This window comes from Crassostrea angulata, chromosome 9 (genome assembly GCF_025612915.1).
Source record: "Crassostrea angulata isolate pt1a10 chromosome 9, ASM2561291v2, whole genome shotgun sequence".
Classification (NCBI taxonomy): Eukaryota; Metazoa; Mollusca; class Bivalvia; order Ostreida; family Ostreidae; genus Magallana; species Magallana angulata.
In genome coordinates this window covers 13,045,342-13,068,407 of record NC_069119.1, presented here as the reverse complement: position 1 = coordinate 13,068,407, position 23,066 = coordinate 13,045,342, and the positions used below count along the sequence as shown (strand labels likewise).

The 23,066-nt window shown below is 34.3% G+C and overlaps 1 protein-coding gene across 2 annotated transcripts; it reads left to right on the top strand.

Moving 5' to 3' along the window:
• The first annotated feature begins 564 nt into the window (after positions 1-564).
• On the top strand, positions 565-22,362 carry LOC128162905 (uncharacterized). 2 transcript variants are annotated; one of them, XM_052826326.1, is made up of 9 exons: positions 565-879; positions 11,180-11,440; positions 12,386-12,505; positions 14,740-14,988; positions 15,572-15,664; positions 16,695-16,873; positions 17,214-17,349; positions 18,253-18,276; positions 19,603-22,362. In XM_052826326.1, exons 1-9 carry the CDS (start codon positions 828-830, stop codon positions 19,677-19,679), a joined length of 1,191 nt encoding a protein of 396 aa, XP_052682286.1. In that variant the 5' UTR covers positions 565-827; the 3' UTR covers positions 19,680-22,362. The 2 variants fall into 2 exon arrangements, with proteins under 2 accessions (XP_052682286.1, XP_052682287.1); XM_052826327.1 differs by lacking the exon at positions 18,253-18,276 and having other exon boundaries at positions 569-879.
• The last annotated feature ends 704 nt before the right edge of the window (positions 22,363-23,066 follow it).

Genomic DNA, 23,066 nt, shown 5'->3' with positions numbered 1-23,066 from the left:
TTGATTAAAATCAACTGCCAAAAATTACATGTTAACCCTTCTCCGTTTATTAATAGATATAATGTCAAATTCCGGTTTGTTTGTTCGGTTTTTTTTGGTAAATAAACTTATGCAGCATATACTGCGTGCCTGTGCTGGAAACATTCTTTGGAATGAGGATATATGCAACTGCGCTGATAAGAGAAAAAATTCTGCGCAATTGTCTAAATTTCTAAAGTAATTTTATGATAACCAAAGGTTGTACAACTCAGACATGCAGATCGATAATCAATAGAAAATATCAGCGAGATAGATAAATTTGAAAAGATATTTATAAATGCTATATTTTTTTTCAAAAAGTAAAAAAAAAAAGTTGTCTATTAATGATTCAATTTTTTTTTTACATGTAATTGTAAAATAAAGTGAATCAATTTTCTATTAATATTTTATTAAACACCCTTTCTATCACAAACCAATCTTAAAATTATCAGAAAAAACGAGGAGTAAATATCTTCCTGCGGCTTTCAGTATTGATCGGTATGCATGCATCGTACTATACTACAGCTAAGTCGCGGTTGTATACATCTATGCATAAGTGAAGTAATCTATATAATACGTATCCCCGACCCGTATGTCCAATAATGAGTATATTCATTACTTCTGCAGTGTGTGACACGGAATAAAAAATAAAAAAATTTCGTCGCTTTTGGAGCTTTCCCGGGTTAGAATCGTCTATCCATTGAACCTGTAGGCCTAAAATTATAGGGGGCGCTACTGTGACGTCACACAGCGTGGAAGTCACCGTGTGTTTTTGAACAGGGACTACGCATTTTGCGACGAAAGCGAAAATGGGACTACAACAATTTTATTTGGCCATATTTGGTTTAATTTTAATGCAAGGTAAGTTAATAGTTCGTGTTTTACTAATGTTTTGCGCATGTTATCTTTTGGACGTGGACTTTGTACGAATCTCACCTGTGAATTCGACACACCGGTCTATTTAAGGGTGACGCCATGTTTTTGGCGGAAATCCCATTATCAGATTTTGACTTCTTTGAAACCGTGAATGGAATATTTGAAGAAAAAAAAATAATCAGGAACGGCAGAAAAACTGGACAACTTGCTCACCGACTTTAGACCCGTGTAGATAGCCAATTCATGTATTGATTTTACTTTCGATATATCTATGTGTTGAAAAGTTTCGGTATCCATTCTCCCATTATGGAATCCAATAGCAGTGTAGTCTATTTTAGGATTGCGTAATTTATCTTTTTGTGGATATACAAATGTTCAAGGTCACTTTCTTTTGGTTTTTTCTTCAAAGGAAATGTGCACAAACTGCATCACACAGTCCAAATATTTAATGTTTTATTTTCTTTAACTTCAATATTGAATTTTGTTTCACAATCATGAATTATGTGCATACTTAACAGCTTTGAAATATTATTTCCATATAAAATGATATAATGGAATTTATGGCACATGGCTGTCCTTGCATAATTTATACTTATTGGCATTATTTATGAAATATTGAGTTATTGACATATTTATGATATTGTCAGAAGATTGCCCAAGGGCAAGCTTTATTGAATCAAGATATGGCAAACTATACAAATCTTGCATCAAATTTTGGAGTATGTGTTGAGTTCACAAGCATAACACGTTGTGTATCCATGGGATACTTATATATATATAATCAAATCTGTATAAAGCTAGTAAATTTTACTCTCAAGATTTCAGCTGAATTTTAAAAAAAGGAAAAAAAAGAAATTGAAACTTAATAGAATTCTACATCAAATCTGATATCTTCCATCCATTCGTACAAGTACTTGCTCATGGCTTGGTGCAAGCTCAAGGCATCATGGAAATCAAGTGTCCACTTAAAATAAGTTTACAGCTTCTTCAGGATGAGACCCCAACTTGGTGCACAATTTTTCTTCCTCCTTGAATCTGTTTTGTAATGACTGTCATATTATATCTCAAGAAGATGCCTGAATGATGTTAAAAGTCTTAATATCATATAGATACATGTATACAATTGTCAAGGTAAATTGAAACTGGCCATAAAAAGAGGGCGGGTATAGGGATGTAAACTTCATGTACGTGCACTAAATGTTTAATTGCATGCATGAAATAAACTTTACTGAGAATTGGGCTTGAATAACATTGAAAATTTGGGGTACAGGTGAACAGCCTTTTATACAACACTGATGAAAGTAATGAAGTTTACATCAAGTGATGAAGTAAGAGGTGTATTCTTCTATCCGTCAGCTCTTGAGGTTGGGTTGATGACCACATAATAGCTAGGCTAAGAGACTATACATGTAGCTGCAGTGTTAAATTTGGACAAAAATGAGATGAGGGTCAACAATAAATTTGTCCTGTATCTGAACTAGGGTGAATTTTAAAGATACAAAACTTTATGAGTGCATGGTTGCTTGTTTTTGGAGACCCGGGGTCATTAGCCTTACTTTGAGGACAGATAGCATCATTAACAGGGTCCCTGGGAAGTCCATTACTCTATGTCACCGAAACTGCTGAGACAACTGATGTTAGTGATGTATGTGTCGTTTGTGTGTGCTCTTCATTAATAATATTACACACACAGGCATGCACATACAATACATACCACACATATAATAAATGCGGGCATGAGCTGAAATTATAGTCTGCATGCTAGCTAGGTCATATCTTTCTTCTGTTTTTCTTTTCTTTTTCAATGTGCATGCCAGTGCACTATTGATTTTCATAATTCCTTTATTGGCTGGCATCGATTTTAGCAGGAAATGCTTAAGTTAGGAAACTGGTTTTGAGATTTTTATGAGTTATCCTGTGCTAACTTTATTACTCCTTCATTGTTATATATTTGTTAGGGAGGTTCTATTGGATTTTAAATCCTTATGCAATGTAAATCTATAAATAAGGTGTTAGGTATTCTAACAATGTAACTATTCTTAAAACCATTTGTTCTTCAACAAAAAATGCATGTCAAGCTGCTTTCATTCAACATTCAGGCGGTATTTTTTAAAAAGTATTTTTGCTGCAGCAGTTAAAATTCACTGAATAAATTTCTACCTGGGACCAGTGTTAGGGGTTCAGTGTTAAATGACCAGAGAGCTAATTATTGGAATAAAGGACAGAGGGCTGATAGAGATGGTGTGCTGTGTACCACTGAGCCAGCACACCTGTGTTGATTACAATGTCGTGTGTTGACATTGTGGCAGGTATATAAATATTCCTGGGTATGACCAGACTATTTGTCATACAGTCTCAGGAACGGCCGTGTGATTCATTACATACTGGGGTTTTTGTATTTTTGAGTGAATTTGTCAGTAAATACGCACTACTCATGTGAATATGAGTAAAGTTCATTTTCATCTCTCTCTGTCTCTCTCTCTCTCTCTCTCTCTCTCTCTCTCTCTCTCTCTCTGAATTGTATTAAAGAACTCCCTCTCCCTGTACTTCAGTCTAATCCACGTAATCATCCTATCTGCTTCCACCCCTACCCCACCCCTAGCTGTCTTAACACCTCATGAAAAGGTGAAAAATGTAAAAGGAAAAGTAATTGTCATTTTACATAGGTTAATATAGTACACTAAGCATTAAGGAAGCAAAACCTAATTACATAAACACAAATTTTACTCTGTTTAACTGTCTGGGCCTGGGAAAACCAGATGTGCCCTGAGCTAACTACTAAATTTGACATTGTAACACAGGTGGAGTTAACTGTGCTGTATCCCAAGTGGTTCGTGTTCATTTCAATATATGCAAAATATGTACGGGCACTTATTCGACTACATGTCCCCGACTCTATCAGCTATGCAACCCAATGCCAGTGTTTATAAGTTGTCACCAGAGATGGGTATTTTTATTTGGGCACTAATGGTTGAATATGATTTAACACTGTATTGCGTCTCAGGTTGATTTTTTTTTAAAATGTTCATTGTAGACAACACTTAGTCATGTGACATGTTAAAATTTGCTTTTAGCATGTTTCAATTTCGTATGCATGTATAAGCATGAAAGGGAAACTAAAATTGAGTGCACAGTTGAATGCAGACTTGAGTGTAACATCGCCTCAATGTTTAAATTACTGATGCAATTTTTATATTCTTGCCTTTTAAGTATTTTATTTTATTAAAACTTGATATAAAGTAATTTTTTTTTCTTCCCTTTAAATGTTTCCTCTATCATATTTCTTTCGCAAGATTAGGTGTTTATTAAAATAAATCTACTTTTCTAATTCTTAAATGACATTATGATTTTATACAACTCACTCCTTCCCTCATTCTCATCTACATCAGTTCTCTCTATCTCAAAGCCTCCTCCCTCTGCCCCTCTCTCTATCCTGTCTGTCTCCCTCCTCACCGTACCCCCCTCTCTCTCCCTCTCTCTCTCTCTCTTTCTCTCTCTCTCTCTCTCTCATATCAGAATGTTCGAACATTCTATATCCCTGTATGCACTTTAGCAGTAGTACTATACACCCAATCTACATACTGTTATTGCCCCATCACTCAGGTAATTTTATTCTCCTTTTTGCATCCTGGCACCATTCTCCCCATACCAAATGCCCCATCCACTAAACCCTGTATAATTATACCTCTTGCAGTGATCTATATAATGAATTCTGACAATAAGTTGTGTGTCTTGCATTCAGCTGTAAACAAGACAATGAAGTTAGCAGTAAAAACACCACAACAAACCAAGGTGGATGCCTTCTAGGACTCTCTCCCTCTTTCTTTCTTTCTCTCTCCATCTGGCTGACCCATCTATAGGTATCTGACTTATCAGGTGTTGACCAACTGTGATTTATAGGACCAGCTAGTTCCCCCCAAAGGGAGAGTGGGTTTTATTTCTGTATCTGTAATGTATTGTAAAGGGTAACCTCAAGTCTTCTACACTCAAAGCGAAATGATCAGTCAACATTATGTTGTGAGAATGACATTCTAGCTTATATCTATCAGAAATTTGGAAGTCTTGGACAAATGATGGTCCTTCAGAATGATTTATAACAGTAGACTGTGGAAAAACTGAAGACATGCACAAATGAAAAAAGACTCAGAGGTTTAGTTAGAAACAGTTATCTCTCTCTCTCTCTCTCTCTCTCTCTCTCTCTCTCTCTCTCTCTATTCCCCATACGCATACACTCTGTATTGTCAAAACCATGTAAGGCAAGTTATTTATGCATGAAGCAACAATTATTTCTGTAATATGATTATGGATGTAATAGTACACTACTCTAACAATAAAAAAATAATCCAGTACAGTCCTTGCTTTTTGTTTAGGCTTGTCAGAGTGTGTGTTGTCAATTAAAATCATTATTAATATTATAGCATTAGACATTTTCTCTCCTATAATCCTACACCTAATCGCTGCTATGCCAATCAATGCATTCTACTCTTGTCCCAAACTACATCCTTATTGATTCCAACCTGAACAAATAGGCAGGCTAGACTTTCTTTATCAGGACTACAGGACCAAAGGAAATTGAAACAAAGCCATCTGTCAAGTTGGATTGACCATCCCCCTACCCCCAGCCTTTAACCTTGAAACAACCAAAACAGAGTCATTGTTCATAATCACTGCACCCCCCTTCATTTTTTGAGTCAAAAAGGAAGCAGTTGTGTGTGTGCTGCATCCCCCCCCCCCCACCACCACGTATAACCTTGAAACTGATTCAAAATTTAGCCATGTATTTTATGAGTGCTGCAACTGTTTTCTTCAGGGAATCAGAATTAGAATGGATACTGTGATTTTATATTTATGCATTCTGCTAAAAAGAGTCTCTTTAACATGTTTAAAGAAAAAGCTGCATTTTGTTTATTGTTCTTTTTTTCATGGGAAAAGAAGCCTTCAAAGACATTACAGTTTATTGTAAAATTATCAGTATGAATATAAGACACTCTGATTTCCCAAGTGCTGTCAAAATGATCAAATACAAAGTTTTGAACTTGAAATTTCACAGTGCTCTAACATTTACATTTATCTGTTTGTTATTTCTCATTTTTATTTCTAAACTGTTCTTGGTACCCTTAATATTAAATAATGATAACTTCTAGATCTGTTAGTTTTTAGCTGGCTACAACACTAGAAGTTTTGAGATAAAATTGAAGCTTGAATATTAAATTGCAACTGATTCAGAATCTGAATTGCTGATATAATACAAAATATCTATGGTTATGATTTTTCAGAGCTTGTGGACAAGACTTATTCAGCCTAAGCAGAATAGAATGTACTTATTGGAATGCCAATAGTTATATCTCAGAGCTGCTGATTCAATATGGCTGACCAACAGTACGTTTGAGTAAATCCGTGCTGCCAAATTTTCAACCAAGTTGACTTAACTAACCACCATCTCCCATCCCTAGAATCTTAACAGCTTCTAACTCCCTGACATATTTTCCCCATCCTGAATATTTATATCTATCAAGCTGCTGAAGAGAATTGTTAAGTTGATAGACAGCTCTTAATATAGCTCTTGATTCAAGGAAATGGCAACTTATAGACGTATTGCTGTATCATGTATACCTAGTAGATAGAATTGATACTTTATAAAACTTGGAGGTATGATTGGATTAGCCTGTGCTTCCGTATTTAGATGGTAAAGTGCAGACTTTCCTGATGTCAGTTTTAGTTTGAATCAGAAATAATTATTTATACATACCTATATAGCTACAGATTTAGGTAATTGTAAAACGGAGAGTAGAAAGTCTCTTCATTTCTAAAGTGATTGGTGTTTTGTCAGCTTTGAGAAATCTTGTTACCTGGAAAACACCACAACTTGAAAAAATGTTTCTATCCATGGAAGAAAAGAAAAGTTGTTGAAGATTAAATAGTTTCATTGATTTGCTGTTTGTGTACGTATGTGACACACTTGACACCAAATCCAGAGGTTGAATGTCCGAACGATCTTTATACCTATTATCCCTATACCTATCACCCCAGGCGTCTTCAATTGAAAAAAAAAAGTTGGAATTTTTTTTAGTAAATATAATGTAGAGTTTATACCCTAATCACTAAGCCAAATGGCAAATTATGATCTGTGCAAGAATAAGGTTTCCAACCAGTGACCTATGGAGTTTTGACCGCTTATTCAGTAAACAGCATGTTCAGGTATTTTGAGATGACGCATCTGCACACAGATCATGTTTAATAAACTGCCATTTGCCACAACAGTGGTTAATGTGCACCATGATTCTGTCATATTTTTTTGTTGTGACTTCACGTTAAACAACTGTGATGGTATCGAATTAAGTTTAGACATTTGTATGGCACATACAAATAGGGAATACTGTATTGGAGAAAGAAAAACTACACACAAAAGCTGTGCCCTCAAAATGTTTTATCAGACCTTGATTTCATTGTAGCCCAAGGATAATCGTTATGATTTCATGTTTAACATTCCATGGTAGCCATGAAAAGGACAAATTTATGTTATTTGTATATCAATAATTTCCCACGCAACTTACGTTGGACACTCGGTCTATGGGATTAAAAGGATTTTTTATAGAGCTACGGAAAGCTAATGGAGTTTGTGTGTTTAAGTCATGAGGGAAATCATCAGTACTTGGTACTTAGATGAGACGAGAAGCATAAAATTGACTTTGTCTTCCATCATCCTGGGGAAAGTAGGTTTTAGTGGATGCAGATGTATGTGCATATTTCTTTGTCAGAAAGGAGAATAATAAATTGGGGGGGGGGGGGGAGAGAAAGGTGTGCATGTAGACATGTCATGTATACATGCATTATTGTACAGAAGAGAGTCTACATGTAAAAATGTCACTATATACAATGTATATGCATAGTTGAAAAGAAGAGAGAGAGAGAAGAGAGATGAAAATGAACTTTACTCATATTGCTTCACATGAGTAATATGTATTTACTGACAAATTCACTCAAAAATACAAAAACCTCAGTGTGCAGGTGTATGCATGGAAGAGGGAATGGGATGACTTTAATGACTAAGTACTGTACACTGTACTGTGGGGATGGGGGGGGGGGGGCATGAGACCGATGCATTACACTGAGACAAGAGACATGCTCACAGCTCTGCTCATCGAGAGAAAGAGAATTTGATATGATCTAATTGTTTAATGAAAGGACAAGGACCTCAGATCCATGGCTGAGCTGCCGTGGGAGAGGAAACCCTGCACCAGAGCCTTATCCCAACATCACTAATGTCTGATTGTCAGGAACTGTGTAACCGATGTAATGGGAGGTTAATGCAGGGGACTCAACTGATCGATGCTGTGGGAGGTTTATAATGCAGGGGAATCAACTGATGGCTGTTGTATCAGCATCCCAATCTCGTGCATCAAAAGCCCAGCCATCATGAAGCATTAATGAAATAACTCTCTTGTTAACACATTCACTCTGCCTTTATTATTAGCTGGAGCAATGCAGGAATGTTTTTTGGGTTTTTGTCTAAATGAACATTGGATCCCCGTTTATTGGCTTCAAAATCAGATAATGGCGAAGGGGAGCATGGATGGCAGCATAGGCTGCATTGTTTGTGTAAACCATTGATTGCTTGTAATTGTATGTTCATTCATGAAATGTCTAGTAGCTAGTATTGCTGGGGTTATTTTTTTGGGGTGACATTGTTTCATTGATACCTAGAGATTTTTTTGAATGATTTGTGATTGACAAGTTCAATAGAAGAATGATTGGGTTGCAGATTTTCAGATTTGCTGAGTTGTGTAATCGTGCAAGGCTGCAAAAAGTTGATTCTACGTTTAACCTAACCTTCAAATTAAGAAAACCTTTATTACTAGAGAGGGCTATAAGATATATATCCAAATATTGCTGAGTTGTATTCATACTCATGTAAATGGCCCTGTGTAACATGTCAACAAGTTGCGTGACTGACCCATTGTAGTTTTTTCTCATTTCATAGACTACAATTTAACAATGGGTAGTTTTAAATATCTTCAAAGAGGCGCTGCTTAATAATTGAATTAAATCCGAGTCTTATTGTCAATGGGCTAATTACCCACTACTAATGATGAGAAAATTCTAGTACATTTGTACAACTTTGACCTTACAATATTTAGGTCTAGAACTTGTTGAAAAATGTCAGGAATTTAAATTTGATATTGTTGAGATTGAGTTAAGGGTGTTGTTGCTTTGTTGTATTGGTCTCATTATAAAATATTTAACTTTTTACGCTTGAGTGAGTCTTTCTCATAATTCTCATGTAATTTTTTTTTTAAAAGTTGGTTGGAATTTTTCAACAGACTCTGTAAACATTCTGCATTTATTGCAAAATTTACAACTGCTTTGAGCATTTCATCTATTGTAGAGCCTGGGTAAAATGAGTATGTATGGTAATTAAGGAAGGGCTTCCTGCTATTTAGTTATATCATGTATATATACTCAGGAATAGGAATTAGTCACCATTTCGAATTCCTTACACTTTGATCAGGCAGCAATGAAAATGGCGTTCAGTTTTACAAACGTAGTAGTCATTTGAGATGTTTTTACAACATCCTTCAGGGGTACTACACCTTTGTGTTGGAAGTATTGACGACTTCTGCTGCAGTTGTTTGATTTGTCGGCACAGTGGAAAAGCACAGGGCCCCTAGTCAATATGACCCGTGTCTGACCAATAAAAATGAGTGGCCGCCTGATCCTTTGTTTGTACAGACCAGTAAAAATCTGCTGACAATGTACTCAGGTAGTCTGATGCAAGTCAACAATAAAGCAGGACAAATTTAAATGTCCATTTACTGAAAAGCTGAAGTCAAAATTAACTAGCAATCTAAACAAGGTATACGTAATGCGGCCAGACAGGGTGGGGGAGGGTGTATTTTGTAGCATAGGATTGGAGGGGAGGGGAGTTTGAAGCAAAAAAAACCCAACTTAATAAGTAAGGGGAAGGGAGCTAAAAAGGATGGAATAAGAATACCCCATGGTAGGCAAGTAATAAGCCTATAGCAAGTAAATAATTATGGGGGGGGGGGGGGGCAAAAAGGGGTGGAATGGAATAGAAATAGCTCGTGGTATGTGAGTAGCTTATACCGGTACATGTAATAAGTGAGAAGAGGGATCAATAAGGGGTGGAACAAGAATGACCCACTGTTTGTGAGTAGCTTTTACACAGGGATAGTGGGTCAGAGTGTCCTTGTGTCTGAATAATGAGCTGATGGCGATACATTACAGAGGAGCTGTCTGTTAATGATCAGTCCTTAATAGCCTGGCTGTATAAACTGCACGGTGTGCATATTCTAAATAACGCATTGGTGCAGTAGCCATGCATTGAAGGATATAATAGTCAGTGTGTAGCAGCTTGCAGATCTAATTAATCCATAATGTGCATATACATTTAATTCAATTAAATACATTTAATTCTATTTCCTGGTATACCGTAGAGGGGAGAAAATGTATCTAAGGTCATTGTATGGCTCAGTTAAGGTGAATGCATTATGTTGAATTGCTGCATACATAAACTGGAGGCATACATAATTTGAATTTTGATACATATATTATATATACATGCATTAGTTCTGTGGACATGGCTCATGCTTCAGTCCCCATGCATTCCATCCTCTGATGGTGTACGCCAGTATATATGTGATTTAATTAACTCACTGGTTCAAGGACCTTTCAGATGGAGATAGAGAATAAATTTGTCTTTCCTTAAGATTGAAAGAGTTTCCTTTATGCATTGAGGGTGCCTGTTGATACTTAGTCATGTGGGTCATTTCATCAGGGGTCACATGATAGGGAAACAGAGATGGAGTCTTTGTTTTTACTGGCTGGCTTCTATAAAAGAGGGAAAGGTTGTTGACCTGCAAAAATAATATATTTTTAAAACCATTTAAATATTATCTGAGATTCAAATCCTAGGGTGATGGAGAAAAGCAATTTATTTGTATGTATACATACAAAGTCATGTCGCATACTGAATGAGACATATTGTATTTAAACATTTTCTGTAGACAAATTCTCTTATAGAATTGAGATTAAGAAAATGGGCTGATTTAGTAGCAGGAAATGCATTGTTTAATGAAGGAGATATTGAAGCATATATATACAGACACACAGCATCTAAACTTTATACTTTGCTGTATGAGTATTTCATTGCTATATGCAAGAGAAAAACTTTTTGGTACATCGATCATGTAACAAAATTTGACAAATATTATGTTTAAGCCATATTCTACAAACACTCTTAATGAAGTTTTGCTTCTGTTTTCAGGACTAGCATGGTCCGCTTACACTGTGAACGTAGCATCTCAATCCACGCTGGTGAATCCCGGAGATAAATATGTGGCGTACTGCAATATCCCCGGCCAGGGGGCCCTCGACATTATCAGTAACTTGAAGGTCAAGTGGTTCCACAATGGTCAGCCCCTGACCAGTTTGTGTGAGTTTCTGTCAACTGAACTCGCTCAGAGGTATTCCTGCAAAGTTTTGTCACCACAGCAGAATAACATCAGCTTGGAACTTTCAGTATCAAGTAAGTGTGTGAAATAACCCTAGATTTTTATGCCCCTCTTCAAAGAAGGTAGGGCATATTGCTTTGCTGTTGTCTGTCGGTAGGTCCACCATCAGTTTTCAGTTGCAGGTATTGAAATGAAATTTGGTAGATAGGTATATCACAGTAAAAATATGCTACGGTTCAATGTCACGATACTGTAGGCTATAACCACGGTTCAGTATTTCGATCCAGAAAATTTTTATCCCTCCGATTCGGTTTGAAAATTATATTTTCGAAATAGCTTCTGGTGTTGAAAAACGTGCTTCGCATTATCTAATTTTGCCCCCTGCTACAGTGCACCCCGTAAATCTTCGATATGGTAACATTTTGGGTTTTATAGGATAAACGAAATTGCTGAACAAAGTTCCCATATTGAGTGTTCCTACATGTAAGCACTATTTTGCAGACGTTTTCCTACATGCATATTGAACCTCATATAAAACGGCATTATCCATGCATTTGTTTGTTGTCGCAAAAAATTAATACCACATTCTTAGGTGCTCAAAAATGTAATTAAATTTAAATTTCATCCTAGTCATTAAATATTTTGCTTTCAGAAAATTCATTACATCTTATATATTATCTTATATAATAAGAGCATAAATAATTTAATCGTTGTCAGTGTTGAAATAAACGATATTGATGTCAACATTAGATTTTTAACCTGTGCAGATTATGTTGACATTCTGATATTTATACAGCTGATTAGGAAAAATATGTGGGGAAAAATGATAAAACTAAAAAATGGAGATTAAAAAATACCATGTTATGCGTAATTGTTATTTTTTAAAAGCAATTCAAAAGTATCATGATATGTATCGTATCGTAGTCTGTATTGTGATACCTATCGTATCGCGAGGCCAGTGTATCGTTGCATCCCTATTCTTTAATATTGACAATATTCAATGTGATTTTTTTTTGTAGATGTTCAGAAAGCAGATGCAGGCAACTTGACCTGTGAGGTGTATGAGAAGATCAAGGAGGGTGACCAGTGGGTCAAAGATGAATTGGTGGCCAGGAAGTCGGTGCCTATACAAGTCAGAGGTAAAGAACTGTAAAACAGCAAACTTTTAGTTTTACTTAAACTTCCAGTTATTCCAGTAAAGCTACAAGTGCTTCCAGTGAATTCAATTCACTAAATCTACTCTGGAAGTACTAAAAATTCTTAATTTTATGCAGGAATTTCATTCTGCCATTCCGCCGTCTTTTCTTTTTTCTTTTTTCATCCTCCATCTTGACTTTTCTTGGAAAAAAATCTGTAAAACTAAAAATCAAATCATGATCATCTAATGTATTTTCACCATTACAGAGCCATATATTGTACTTTTACAATTACAGAACCATATATTGTATTTTCATCATTATAGAGCCACATATTGTATTTTCACCATTACAGAGCCATATATTGTATTTTTACCATTTTAGAGCCATATATTGTATTTTCACCATGACAGAGCCACATATTGTATTTTCACCATTACAGAGCCATCTATTGTATTTTAACCATTACAGATCCATATATTGTATTTTTACCATTACAGAGCTATATATTGTACTATCACCATTACAGAGCCTATATTGTATTTTTACCATTATAGAGCCATATATTGTATTTTTTCCATTTTAGAGCCATATATTGTATTTTTACCATTTTAGAGCCATATATTGTATTTTCACCATTACAGAGCCATATATTGTATTTTCACCATTACAGAGCCATATATTGTACTATCACCATTACAGAGCCATCTATTGTATTTTAACCATTACAGATCCATATATTGTATTTTTACCATTACAGAGCTATATATTGTACTATCACCATTACAGAGCCTATATTGTATTTTTACCATTATAGAGCCATATATTGTATTTTTACCATTTTAGAGCCATATATTGTATTTTTACCATTTTAGAGCCATATATTGTATTTTCACCATTACAGAGCCATATATTGTATTGTTACCATTACAGAGCCATATATTGTACTATCACCATTTTAGAGCCATATATTGTATTTTTAACATTACAAAGCCATATATTGTACTATCACCATTATAGAGCCATATATTGTATTTTTACCATTTTAGAGCCATATATTGTATTTTCACCATTACAGAGCCATATATTGTATTTTCACCATTACAGAGCCATATATTGTACTATCACCATTATAGAGCCATATATTGTATTTTTACTATTACAGAGCCACATATTGTATTTTCACCATTACAGAGCCATCTATTGTATTTTAACCATTACAGATTCATATATTGTAATTTTACCATTACAGAGCCATATATTGTATTTTTACCATTACAGAGCCATATATTGTATTTTTACCATTACAGAGCCATATATTGTACTATCACCATTATAGAGCCATATATTGTATTGTTACCATTACAGAGCCATAAATTGTATTTTCACCATTACAGAGCCATATATTGTACTATCACCATTATAGAGCCATATATTGTATTTTTACCATTACAGAGCCACATATTGTATTTTCACCATTACAGAGCCATCTATTGTATTTTAACCATTACAGATCCATATATTGTATTTTTACCATTACAGAGCCATATATTGTATTTTTACTATTACAGATCCATATATTGTATTTTTACCATTACAGAGCCATATATTGTACTATCACCATTATAGAGCCATATATTGTATTTTTACCATTACAGAGCCACATATTGTATTTTCACCATTACAGAGCCATCTATTGTATTTTAACCATTACAGATCCATATATTGTATTTTTACCATTACAGAGCCATATATTGTATTTTTACCATTACAGAGCCACATATTGTATTTTCACCATTACAGAGCCATCTATTGTATTTTAACCATTACAGATCCATATATTGTATTTTTACCATTACAGAGCTATATATTGTACTATCACCATAACAGAGCCTATATTGTATTTTTACCATTATAGAGCCATATATTGTATTTTTACCATTTTAGAGCCATATATTGTATTTTCACCATTACAGAGCCATATATTGTATTTTCACCATTACAGAGCCATATATTGTACTATCACCATTATAGAGCCATATATTGTATTTTTACCATTTCAGAGCCATATTCTGTACTATCACCATTATAGAGCCATATATTGTATTGTTACCATTACAGAGCCATAAATTGTATTTTCACCATTACAGAGCCATATATTGTATTTTCACCATTACAGAGCCATATATTGTACTATCACCATTACAGAGCCATATATTGTATTTTTACCATTACAGAGCCCATCAAAAGCATGATGTTCAGGTTTGACCCCAGCAAAAACGAATATCTCACCTTGGACAACAATGAGGCCCTTCACCAAGTGGAGGTGTTACCGGGCAAGTACGCCCCCTCCTGTGAGGTGACGGGCAGTATGCCCAAAGCCAATGTCATGATCATGATGGGCGACAAGATGATGCAGGGGAGGATCGTGGACATGGAAAACAAGATGGGCACGCAGTTTGTTGCTGAGGAGACAGAGTTCAGAGGTCAGTAGTTCACTTTAGTATTGGGATGGGGTTAGGTGTGGAGGAATGATTACTAGCAAGTCCATCTGGTTCGGATCTTTGGGTCTTGTGGTAATGTTCAGGTCCCCAGTGCTGGTAAGATGCTCTCCTCTTCCTTTTATTTCACAGATTGGCGGCTTGTTAAACCTGCTGCCTGTTCCACAACATTAAATGTTTGTCGAAGTGCAGTATCTAATGACATATCGGGTTGATTGGTCATCATTGGCCACAAATTTACGTGTTCTTGAAACTGTTACAAAATCAACAAGGTTATATATGGAGCCTTTTTAATAAATTTAGTAGGTGAAGATCATCTGATACTTTTGCCTTTGTATTTCACTTATAGATTGTACATGAAATTCTGCACTGTTTAATTGCATGTACCATGCCATAGATTATTGTTAGTTACCACAATTGATACATAAATGTAACAATTACAAGATATTATTGAAGTGCTCACATATTTTGTATGGTATTTAGTAAGAATCTGTATTTGCTTGGATGATTGAAAGAAGTGCAATAATTGTTGACTTCAGATGTAGGTTTGAAATCTTGACTTTTTCAGGCAACAGCCAAGTTAATGTAATGTGTAGTGCAGAAGTTGATGGACTACCCAACTCAAAAATGGAACGAACCTATCAAGTTGTGGTCAGACAAAGTAAGTAGCTCTGGTGTATTATATTATTAAAGCAATAGACAACTTAGAATAAATTCAAGTAAAGATCTAACTATAATGCTTCATGCAGGTAAGAGGATAGCTAGCATTGTAAAGTGTTGCATGTTATGTAATTTTTTTTTCTGAAATATTCTTACTGCCTTCGTAGCATGAATGAAGAACAAAAAAAAGCATTTTAATGTCTATATTTACACTGATCATCATCATCATATCAATTTTCCATGAAAAATGAGTAAAAGTTCGTAAATAATTATAGTTGTCAATTAGAATGTTACACAGATTAATAGGAATAGCAAATTTTTCATACACAAGATGGTTACGATGGACATTGGTAATCACAGGTTCTTGGAAGTGTTAGGTCAGCCAATGCAAGTTCGTGGAGTTCACGCTTTCAATTTAATTGAAGTTTCGATTGATGAAGAAATAATTAAATAAGCAATAAAGAAACAAGCAAAGTCAATAAGAAAAACACAAAGAAGGCATCAATGAACAATGTTAAAGTTATCTAAGAAATAAACAGCATGTTAAAAAGTTCACTGGGATATGAAACTGTACTCAGCTTAAAGCTGAATACCACTGGTAAATTGATAAGCACTGTCGGCCATATTTCTCTTATCACAGCTATCCTGCAACCCCATATAAGATGCAGACCTCGGAACAATTTGAAGCATTTCACTGTAGAGGTCTCAGCTGTTTGGACATACTTACTAGTTACTTGGTTGCAATGAAATTATCAAATTTTTAACAAACTTTTTCCATGCCAGAACAACATCAAATAAACAGGTCAATGCATCATTTACAAGCAGAATATGCATATAAAATAAGAAATAAAAGTGTAAAATCCAAAGACCACGAAATGGATTTACACATCAGTCAGGAGTTTCAGGTGTGCAATTGGATGTAACGAAATCGAAGGGTTTATGTACATGTACATATGTGACAGTGCGTATTTATGAGTGGTGTTCAGCTTTAAAGGAAACAAAACTATTGACTGATTCTGTTTTCTTTACAGGAGATCCTAAATTCAAGTGTACCAATACATCTGCTATTGTTAACAACAAACGACACATGATTACATGTGAAGTGTACGATCTTGAGGGTATCTCGTGTAACAAAGTCTTGTGGCAGAAGGGGGACACTGGTGAAGATTATGAGCCCGGCAGCTATAACAACATCAATGTAGCTTGTAGGGTAAGTCAAGCAAACAGGAATGATAACTCTAGCAAACACAAAATGAAAATTCATACATTTACTTCATTTCAGTCAGTTACATCTTTGTGAAGCAATGATGATATTTAATACTGTAAACTGGTATGATTTGGCATGTAGTTTATTGTGTAAATGATATGTATGAATATTTTCTCTCTGATGTTGAAAATTGTTTTGAACGAAAAATATATAATGTGTAAGTTTAGATGTAACACCCCCCCCCCCCCCCCCCCCCTCAAAGTTGATAAAGTTGATGTATCCAGTTGTTTTTGGACACTTATCCCATCATTGATCTAATGGATTTGCACATTACTTTGAACAGGAAGTAGACAGTTCTAAGATAGAGACGACGCTGGAGATTCTGCAGGTGACGGCAGAACATTTTAAGACACCATTCCGTGTCATCTACAACGACCCGCTGTCCCAGACAAAAGAGTACCAGCTTAGCATTCCACAAGGTGAGACAAGGCCAAAGATATTTCCCCTATTCAATACGGCAATAGAATTAATCAGTGGGTCACACCATGTTACCTGATGCAGCAGTGCTCGAGAACTAACACATATCATAATAGATGGTCTTTCTATAAATGGATTGAGATGTGGCTAAAATTCGCTAAGAATCTTACACTTTTTCTTCTTCCAAATTTGAAGAGCTTTTCAGGCAGATGAGAAAATTTTCAGTTAGGGATGGACAAGGTGTGGATATTTTAACGAGAAGTAATATACTTTTTCTTTCGAATTTTCGTACAAGTTTTTAGCAAATGAGAATTTTCAAGGGTGAAAGAGAGGTGGGGGGAGGGGGAGAGAGATAAGTGTGTGATATATTTATGTTACATGCCATATTCTTAGCTCGTAGAAGGCCAGAGTGAAGGAATGAGGGATGGGTTTTTTGTATTACAATTTATAGCGTTTCTGTAATGCAGTCCTAGGATAAAGATGTATGTGAAATTAACATGAACTTTTAGGCATTGACATGTAAAGAGCTGAATCATGCATTGTGTGGGAGCAATTTTTCCTTCTATTTCAAAGACTTGGGCATTAGAGAAAAGTTTTTAAGAATTGGGGGGGGGGGCGGGGGGGGGTTCAATACATCAAGCTGGAATAGCCAGGTGTCTTTAGATACTTTTTTACAGAGTGCTTTTGGCTATGTACGTGCAGTTTCTAACATATGAAAAAAAAGTTTTGTTTCAATAGTTGCCGTGAAACAGCTGGTTTCAATTAATTTAGAAAATTTGTGACAGATAACGAATGTTCTCTTTCTGCTGTCGTGTGTTTCCTTTCTCAAAACTTCCGCCTAATACTTTAATGCACAGATTTGTTTCTTTCAAAACCACTAGAATGTCTAATGATTTTACTTGCAGAAAAGCCTGACTCTGAGGAAAACAGTAATTGATTTATAAATATGTCCTTTCTAACATGACTGACGCTTGCTTCTGTTCCTGTAGACATATTAACACTTTATTTGGGCTCTGTGGTTCTAGATAAGTGCAGAGATTCTATAGTCAAAAGACATTTATAAAAGAGAGGGTGAAGCTTGTGGCTGCTAACAGCACTTGCATTTGTGCGAAATATACTTGATTGTACTTCAAGCACCTGGTCTGAAGACCATATTAAAGTTGAACACTGCTTGTAAGAGGCGTTGTCTGCCATATTAACAGAAAATGCACAAAAAGCAAGGAATAAACGCAAAAAATTGTAGACCAAGAAGGAATACTACACAGGCCACAAGTTTCAGGTGTGCAGTCGGGTGCAATGAAATTGAAGGTTTACACCTGTGCGACGTTGCCGTTTTATGAATGGTGTTCAACTTTAAGCTGAGAACAGATTTCTGAACGAATATCAAAATATATAATTAACATATGAATTGATTTTCAAAATAATTAAAAGAAAATTGTGATCTTGTGTTTGTAGTTGAAAATAATAAAGTTTCGCATTTTTAATTTGATTTTACACAAAATTTGAATGAAGGTATTGGAGGTCTCTATTTTGACCCTATAAGTCTGTTCTCAGTTTGTAGTTTTGGCATCTAATTATGAAGTGCTTTGAAGTATTTTTTTTTATCCCCCCTCCCCCCCAAAAAGAGACATTAAGGATTTTGGTATAGGGACAATTTCTCCAACTTAATTGGGTATTTTCTGTTATTAATTGGGTAAAAAGAATGAACATTTTCAAACCTGAGGTAAAAGTTACAGCTATTAACAACTTGGTGGGATAAAATGAAATGGAAAAGTGCATGCATGTTTAGCTGTTCAAATGAAATGGCTGGTGTGATGGTTTAATTCAGAGTTTTTCATTAAAGAGGTCTAATGTGCATGGTGACCATATTTCTGCAAGAAGTTTTTAAAAAAAAATCCATCTCAGCGACCCAATTTTTTTTTATCTGAAACAAAGATTAGTTTCTTATTTTAATTCATGAATGCTTCCTTTACTCAGTGAATTCACTTCATCACAAACCAAGAAAAGTTTAAATTTGACTGGTACAAATGTACCGTAGTATAATGTTCACCTGGGATGTGATTTCTTTAAGCAAAAAAGTTGAATTCTGCAAATTAGAAAGTCATTCTTTCGGTGAAGACCCCAAACTGATTTGATTTCCTTTCTTTTTCTTACATTGCCAATTACAACCTGAGTACTAATTGTTACTTTTAACCTTTGAACTGTTATTTTGTGATTTGCTATTGCTAACTGTTATTTCGTTGTTCATTTTTCAGAACACAGCAACTCGGCAGTGGCCCTGCAGACATCCCTCGTATTCTTGTTTTCCATTGTTCTCACTGTGATGTTGTAACAAACACAGTCCTAGGACAATTTAAAAAAAAAAGAAAACAACACATAGTAAATACGCAAAACAAAAAACAAAAACTGAAGAGGACAAAATTCCACACTCACAATCTTTTATGTGCCTACAAAAAACTTCTATTTTACAAACACACGCTCTTTGTATCATCTTTTGCGGATGTGTCCGTACTCCACGCAAGTTTAGCAGCAGGAAAGGAAAAAGAACAAAATCCAATGAATGAAACACTCTTCAATGTACCTCAATTTGCAGGGAAATTTGAGACAGTGCATTACTATATTTTTTTTTTGTGATAAATTCCTTGATTCCTTATTGCTAAGATCTACAAAATGATTTTTGAGTCCCATTGTATAATATGTATTTTTTTCTTCTCTCGCCTTAGAAGGAACTGATTTGCTTAGCAAATAACTTTGTCCATAGAGTAGACATATGTGTAGCAACTTGTATCAAAAGGTTAATGGTAGATGCTGAGGATTGTTTGATTATCATATTGAATTTGGTTAAAGGTAACTTACAAACGGCAGAAATTGTAAATAAAAAATCTTTCTTCTCTAAATGAAGCTCTCCAAGACTTGATGGAATTTAAGCAACTTTTATAATTATAGGACATTTTTGCTTGAGTTTTTTATGGATGGTTGTGTAGAAATACGCTCTATGTCTGAGAATTCATTAGAGCTAGTGTTTTATTATCATAGTGTATGCAATTGCAAATATGAAAGAGAGGTTTTTAACGCATCTGAAATGTATGTGTGCCATTTTTTTTAAAAGAATTTATATTTGTTGACTTACTATTACGATATGTACATGTTTGGTTGTGCTATTTTCTCCCACAATCTATTATTAAACTGGTGTGTCTTCTTCCTTTTATTGCTTTACAAAGACCTGTATTTCAAATGAATTGATCTTTTTTCTCAATTGTGTCTCTCAAAAAGATTTATTTTTTCTAGTTCTGTTTTTCAGAAACATTTTTTTTATTCAAGGGAAAAATTGGAAAAGGTAAAAATGTATCAACAATGAAATGATTAATTTAAATCTTTAAGCAGTTGTATTTTTATTTTTTTTTGTATTTTGTCAAAAAAAATTTCAATAGACTCTTTTTTATGAAACCTTTTTTTTTTTGCTTTCATACAGAAAAGCTAGATTTTAATCAGTTGTAATTCATTGTCTTGTTTTGTAATGAAAAAAGCAATGTTTTTTTGACTGATGATAAGGATATTGGATGTTTTTCATATGTACAAACTGCTTGTTTAATTAGCCCTCATACCAGGCTATAGCCATGAGATATGTGTAGCTTTCTGGTAAAAATGTAATATGTACATGTGCATAAATCCATTGCTACAATTACATGTATTTGTATAAAATCCTCTATTCGTTTGTGAATGTTATTTAGGTAAGCAATTAACATTGAGAGTGTTTGTCTGTGTGCGCGTGGATGGTGATTATGTCTGAGTCGCATATATGCTTTTTTTATTCAGCAACATTCCAATGTAACTATCTTGAACTTTGTGTCTGGACATTTTTATTCATTTTTCCTTCAAACATCCACAGACAGTAGTGGTCTTTTCTACACGGGATGAACTTTGGTTTTATATAAATGCCATTCATTCTTGGCATCAAAACAGAAGTAAGCTAAAAATTTTATTAAAAAAAAAAAAAAAATAGTAGTGAATTGATGCGTAAGATCTTATGCAGTCAAAATTTTGTTAAAAAATTAATTCATTTTATATATTGGCCAGTTAGCCTGATTTGAAAAATTTTCTTAGACAGAAGTGCTAAATGTAAATATGTATATTTTTTTCAGATTCTTATTATTAACTTTACCTGTGTTTAATATACTTTTCTTTTGTAAAGATTTTTATTTACCAAAGACAGGGTCTTTGCATTTTTTTAAATGATAAAATCAATAAATTTTCGCATTACTAACTTCAAGTTGGAGGATTTCTTTTAATGACTGTTGATGCAGTTTAATTGCTTATTCAATTAGATGAACTAGAATGACTTTATCTTTAGATTGAAAATGAGGGGAGATTTATAACGTTTAACAAAAACACTACCATTGGGGTCATAAGGTTACATTTTCTATAACATTTTGTGAAAGAAATATCCAGTCTCCAAACTTTCATTTGACATCATCATCACCAAACTATATAATGTATGCACATTTTTTTAGTTCTGTATCAAATACTTATTAATAAGTGAGTGTTAAATTATTACAGCTTTTGAAGGCAATGTATTATTACGACTGTATTATCAGTAAAAGAATAATAAATCCATGGTTGTCTTTTATATATATAATAGTAGATGTTTTGAAAAAAAAAATAATGTATTTAGTGTTGTCAATTTGTAAAATTCTTTTGAGTGTTTATTTTTGAAATAAGAATTATAAGTAGATGTATCTAAACGTAATGATGTAATGTAAGCTATAGCTCCCGTATAAGTTTAGCCAAATACAGTTCAGCATTATGGTTTTATTCTTGTTATTTCTGCTGTTGCCCATTTCCTACGTCAGGATTGTGTTTGTTTTATCCAAGATACACGTTTCTATCATTATACTGTAATATCTATTTTCTCATTGAATGTAAGGAATCTAGTGATGATGTTTTATCTGTTGTGGAAAGCGTATTTGAGTTTATAGTTATAAATTAATGTTCATTATTAAACTTACGATACAGTCTGTCTTTTGGTGTTGCTTTTTTCCTAACTGTAAGATTAATTTTGTTAACTGTTGAACGTCTCATCAAGATTTATATATATATATATATATATATATATATATATATATATATATATATATATATATATATATATATATATATATATATATATATTTATTGTGACGTCACAAGATGAAGGGATCCCATTCAACCATACGAACAGTTTTTTGATTGAATGACCTCAATATGGAAATATAGATTGTGAATTAAGCATTACAGGTCGTCTTATTTTACTCGGCATTTCTATATAGCAATTTAAGTAAACCTAGGAATTACGTAGATATAAATTTGACCCTGCAGGTATGCAAATGCAGCGGGTATTATTGCAGTCGAGTGCGGAATACATGTACACTCATATGCATGTGCATACGTATATATGTCGTGAGCCAATGTCAATTTTAAAGATATTTTATTCTGTGGCACATAACGGGTGGGGTGTTTATCTTTACACATAATTCATATTGGAGAAAAAATTCAGTGACTAAAGCACATGTTAAATTTTTTGAAAGTCCAATAGGAATTTCATTTCATACAAGCATTGCTTAGGGGTACTTAAAATAGGACGTCCCCTAGTTCCTATGCAAAAGATTGGAGCGTGGCATTAACTTTCCAATTGTTCATGTATATATATTAGATCCAACTGATAATATTTTGAAAACAATGA

What these genes read in the sequence shown, in the direction of transcription:
- LOC128162905 (XM_052826326.1), top strand. Translation starts at nt 828, where the DNA reads ATGGGACTACAACAATTTTATTTGGCCATATTTGGTTTAATTTTAATG. An exon ending in TGGTTTAATTTTAATGCAAG is followed by an intron (nt 880 to 11,179) that starts GTAAGTTAATAG and finishes TTCTGTTTTCAG; the next exon opens with GACTAGCATGGTCCGCTTAC. An exon ending in TGAGGAGACAGAGTTCAGAG is followed by an intron (nt 14,989 to 15,571) that starts GTCAGTAGTTCA and finishes TGACTTTTTCAG; the next exon opens with GCAACAGCCAAGTTAATGTA.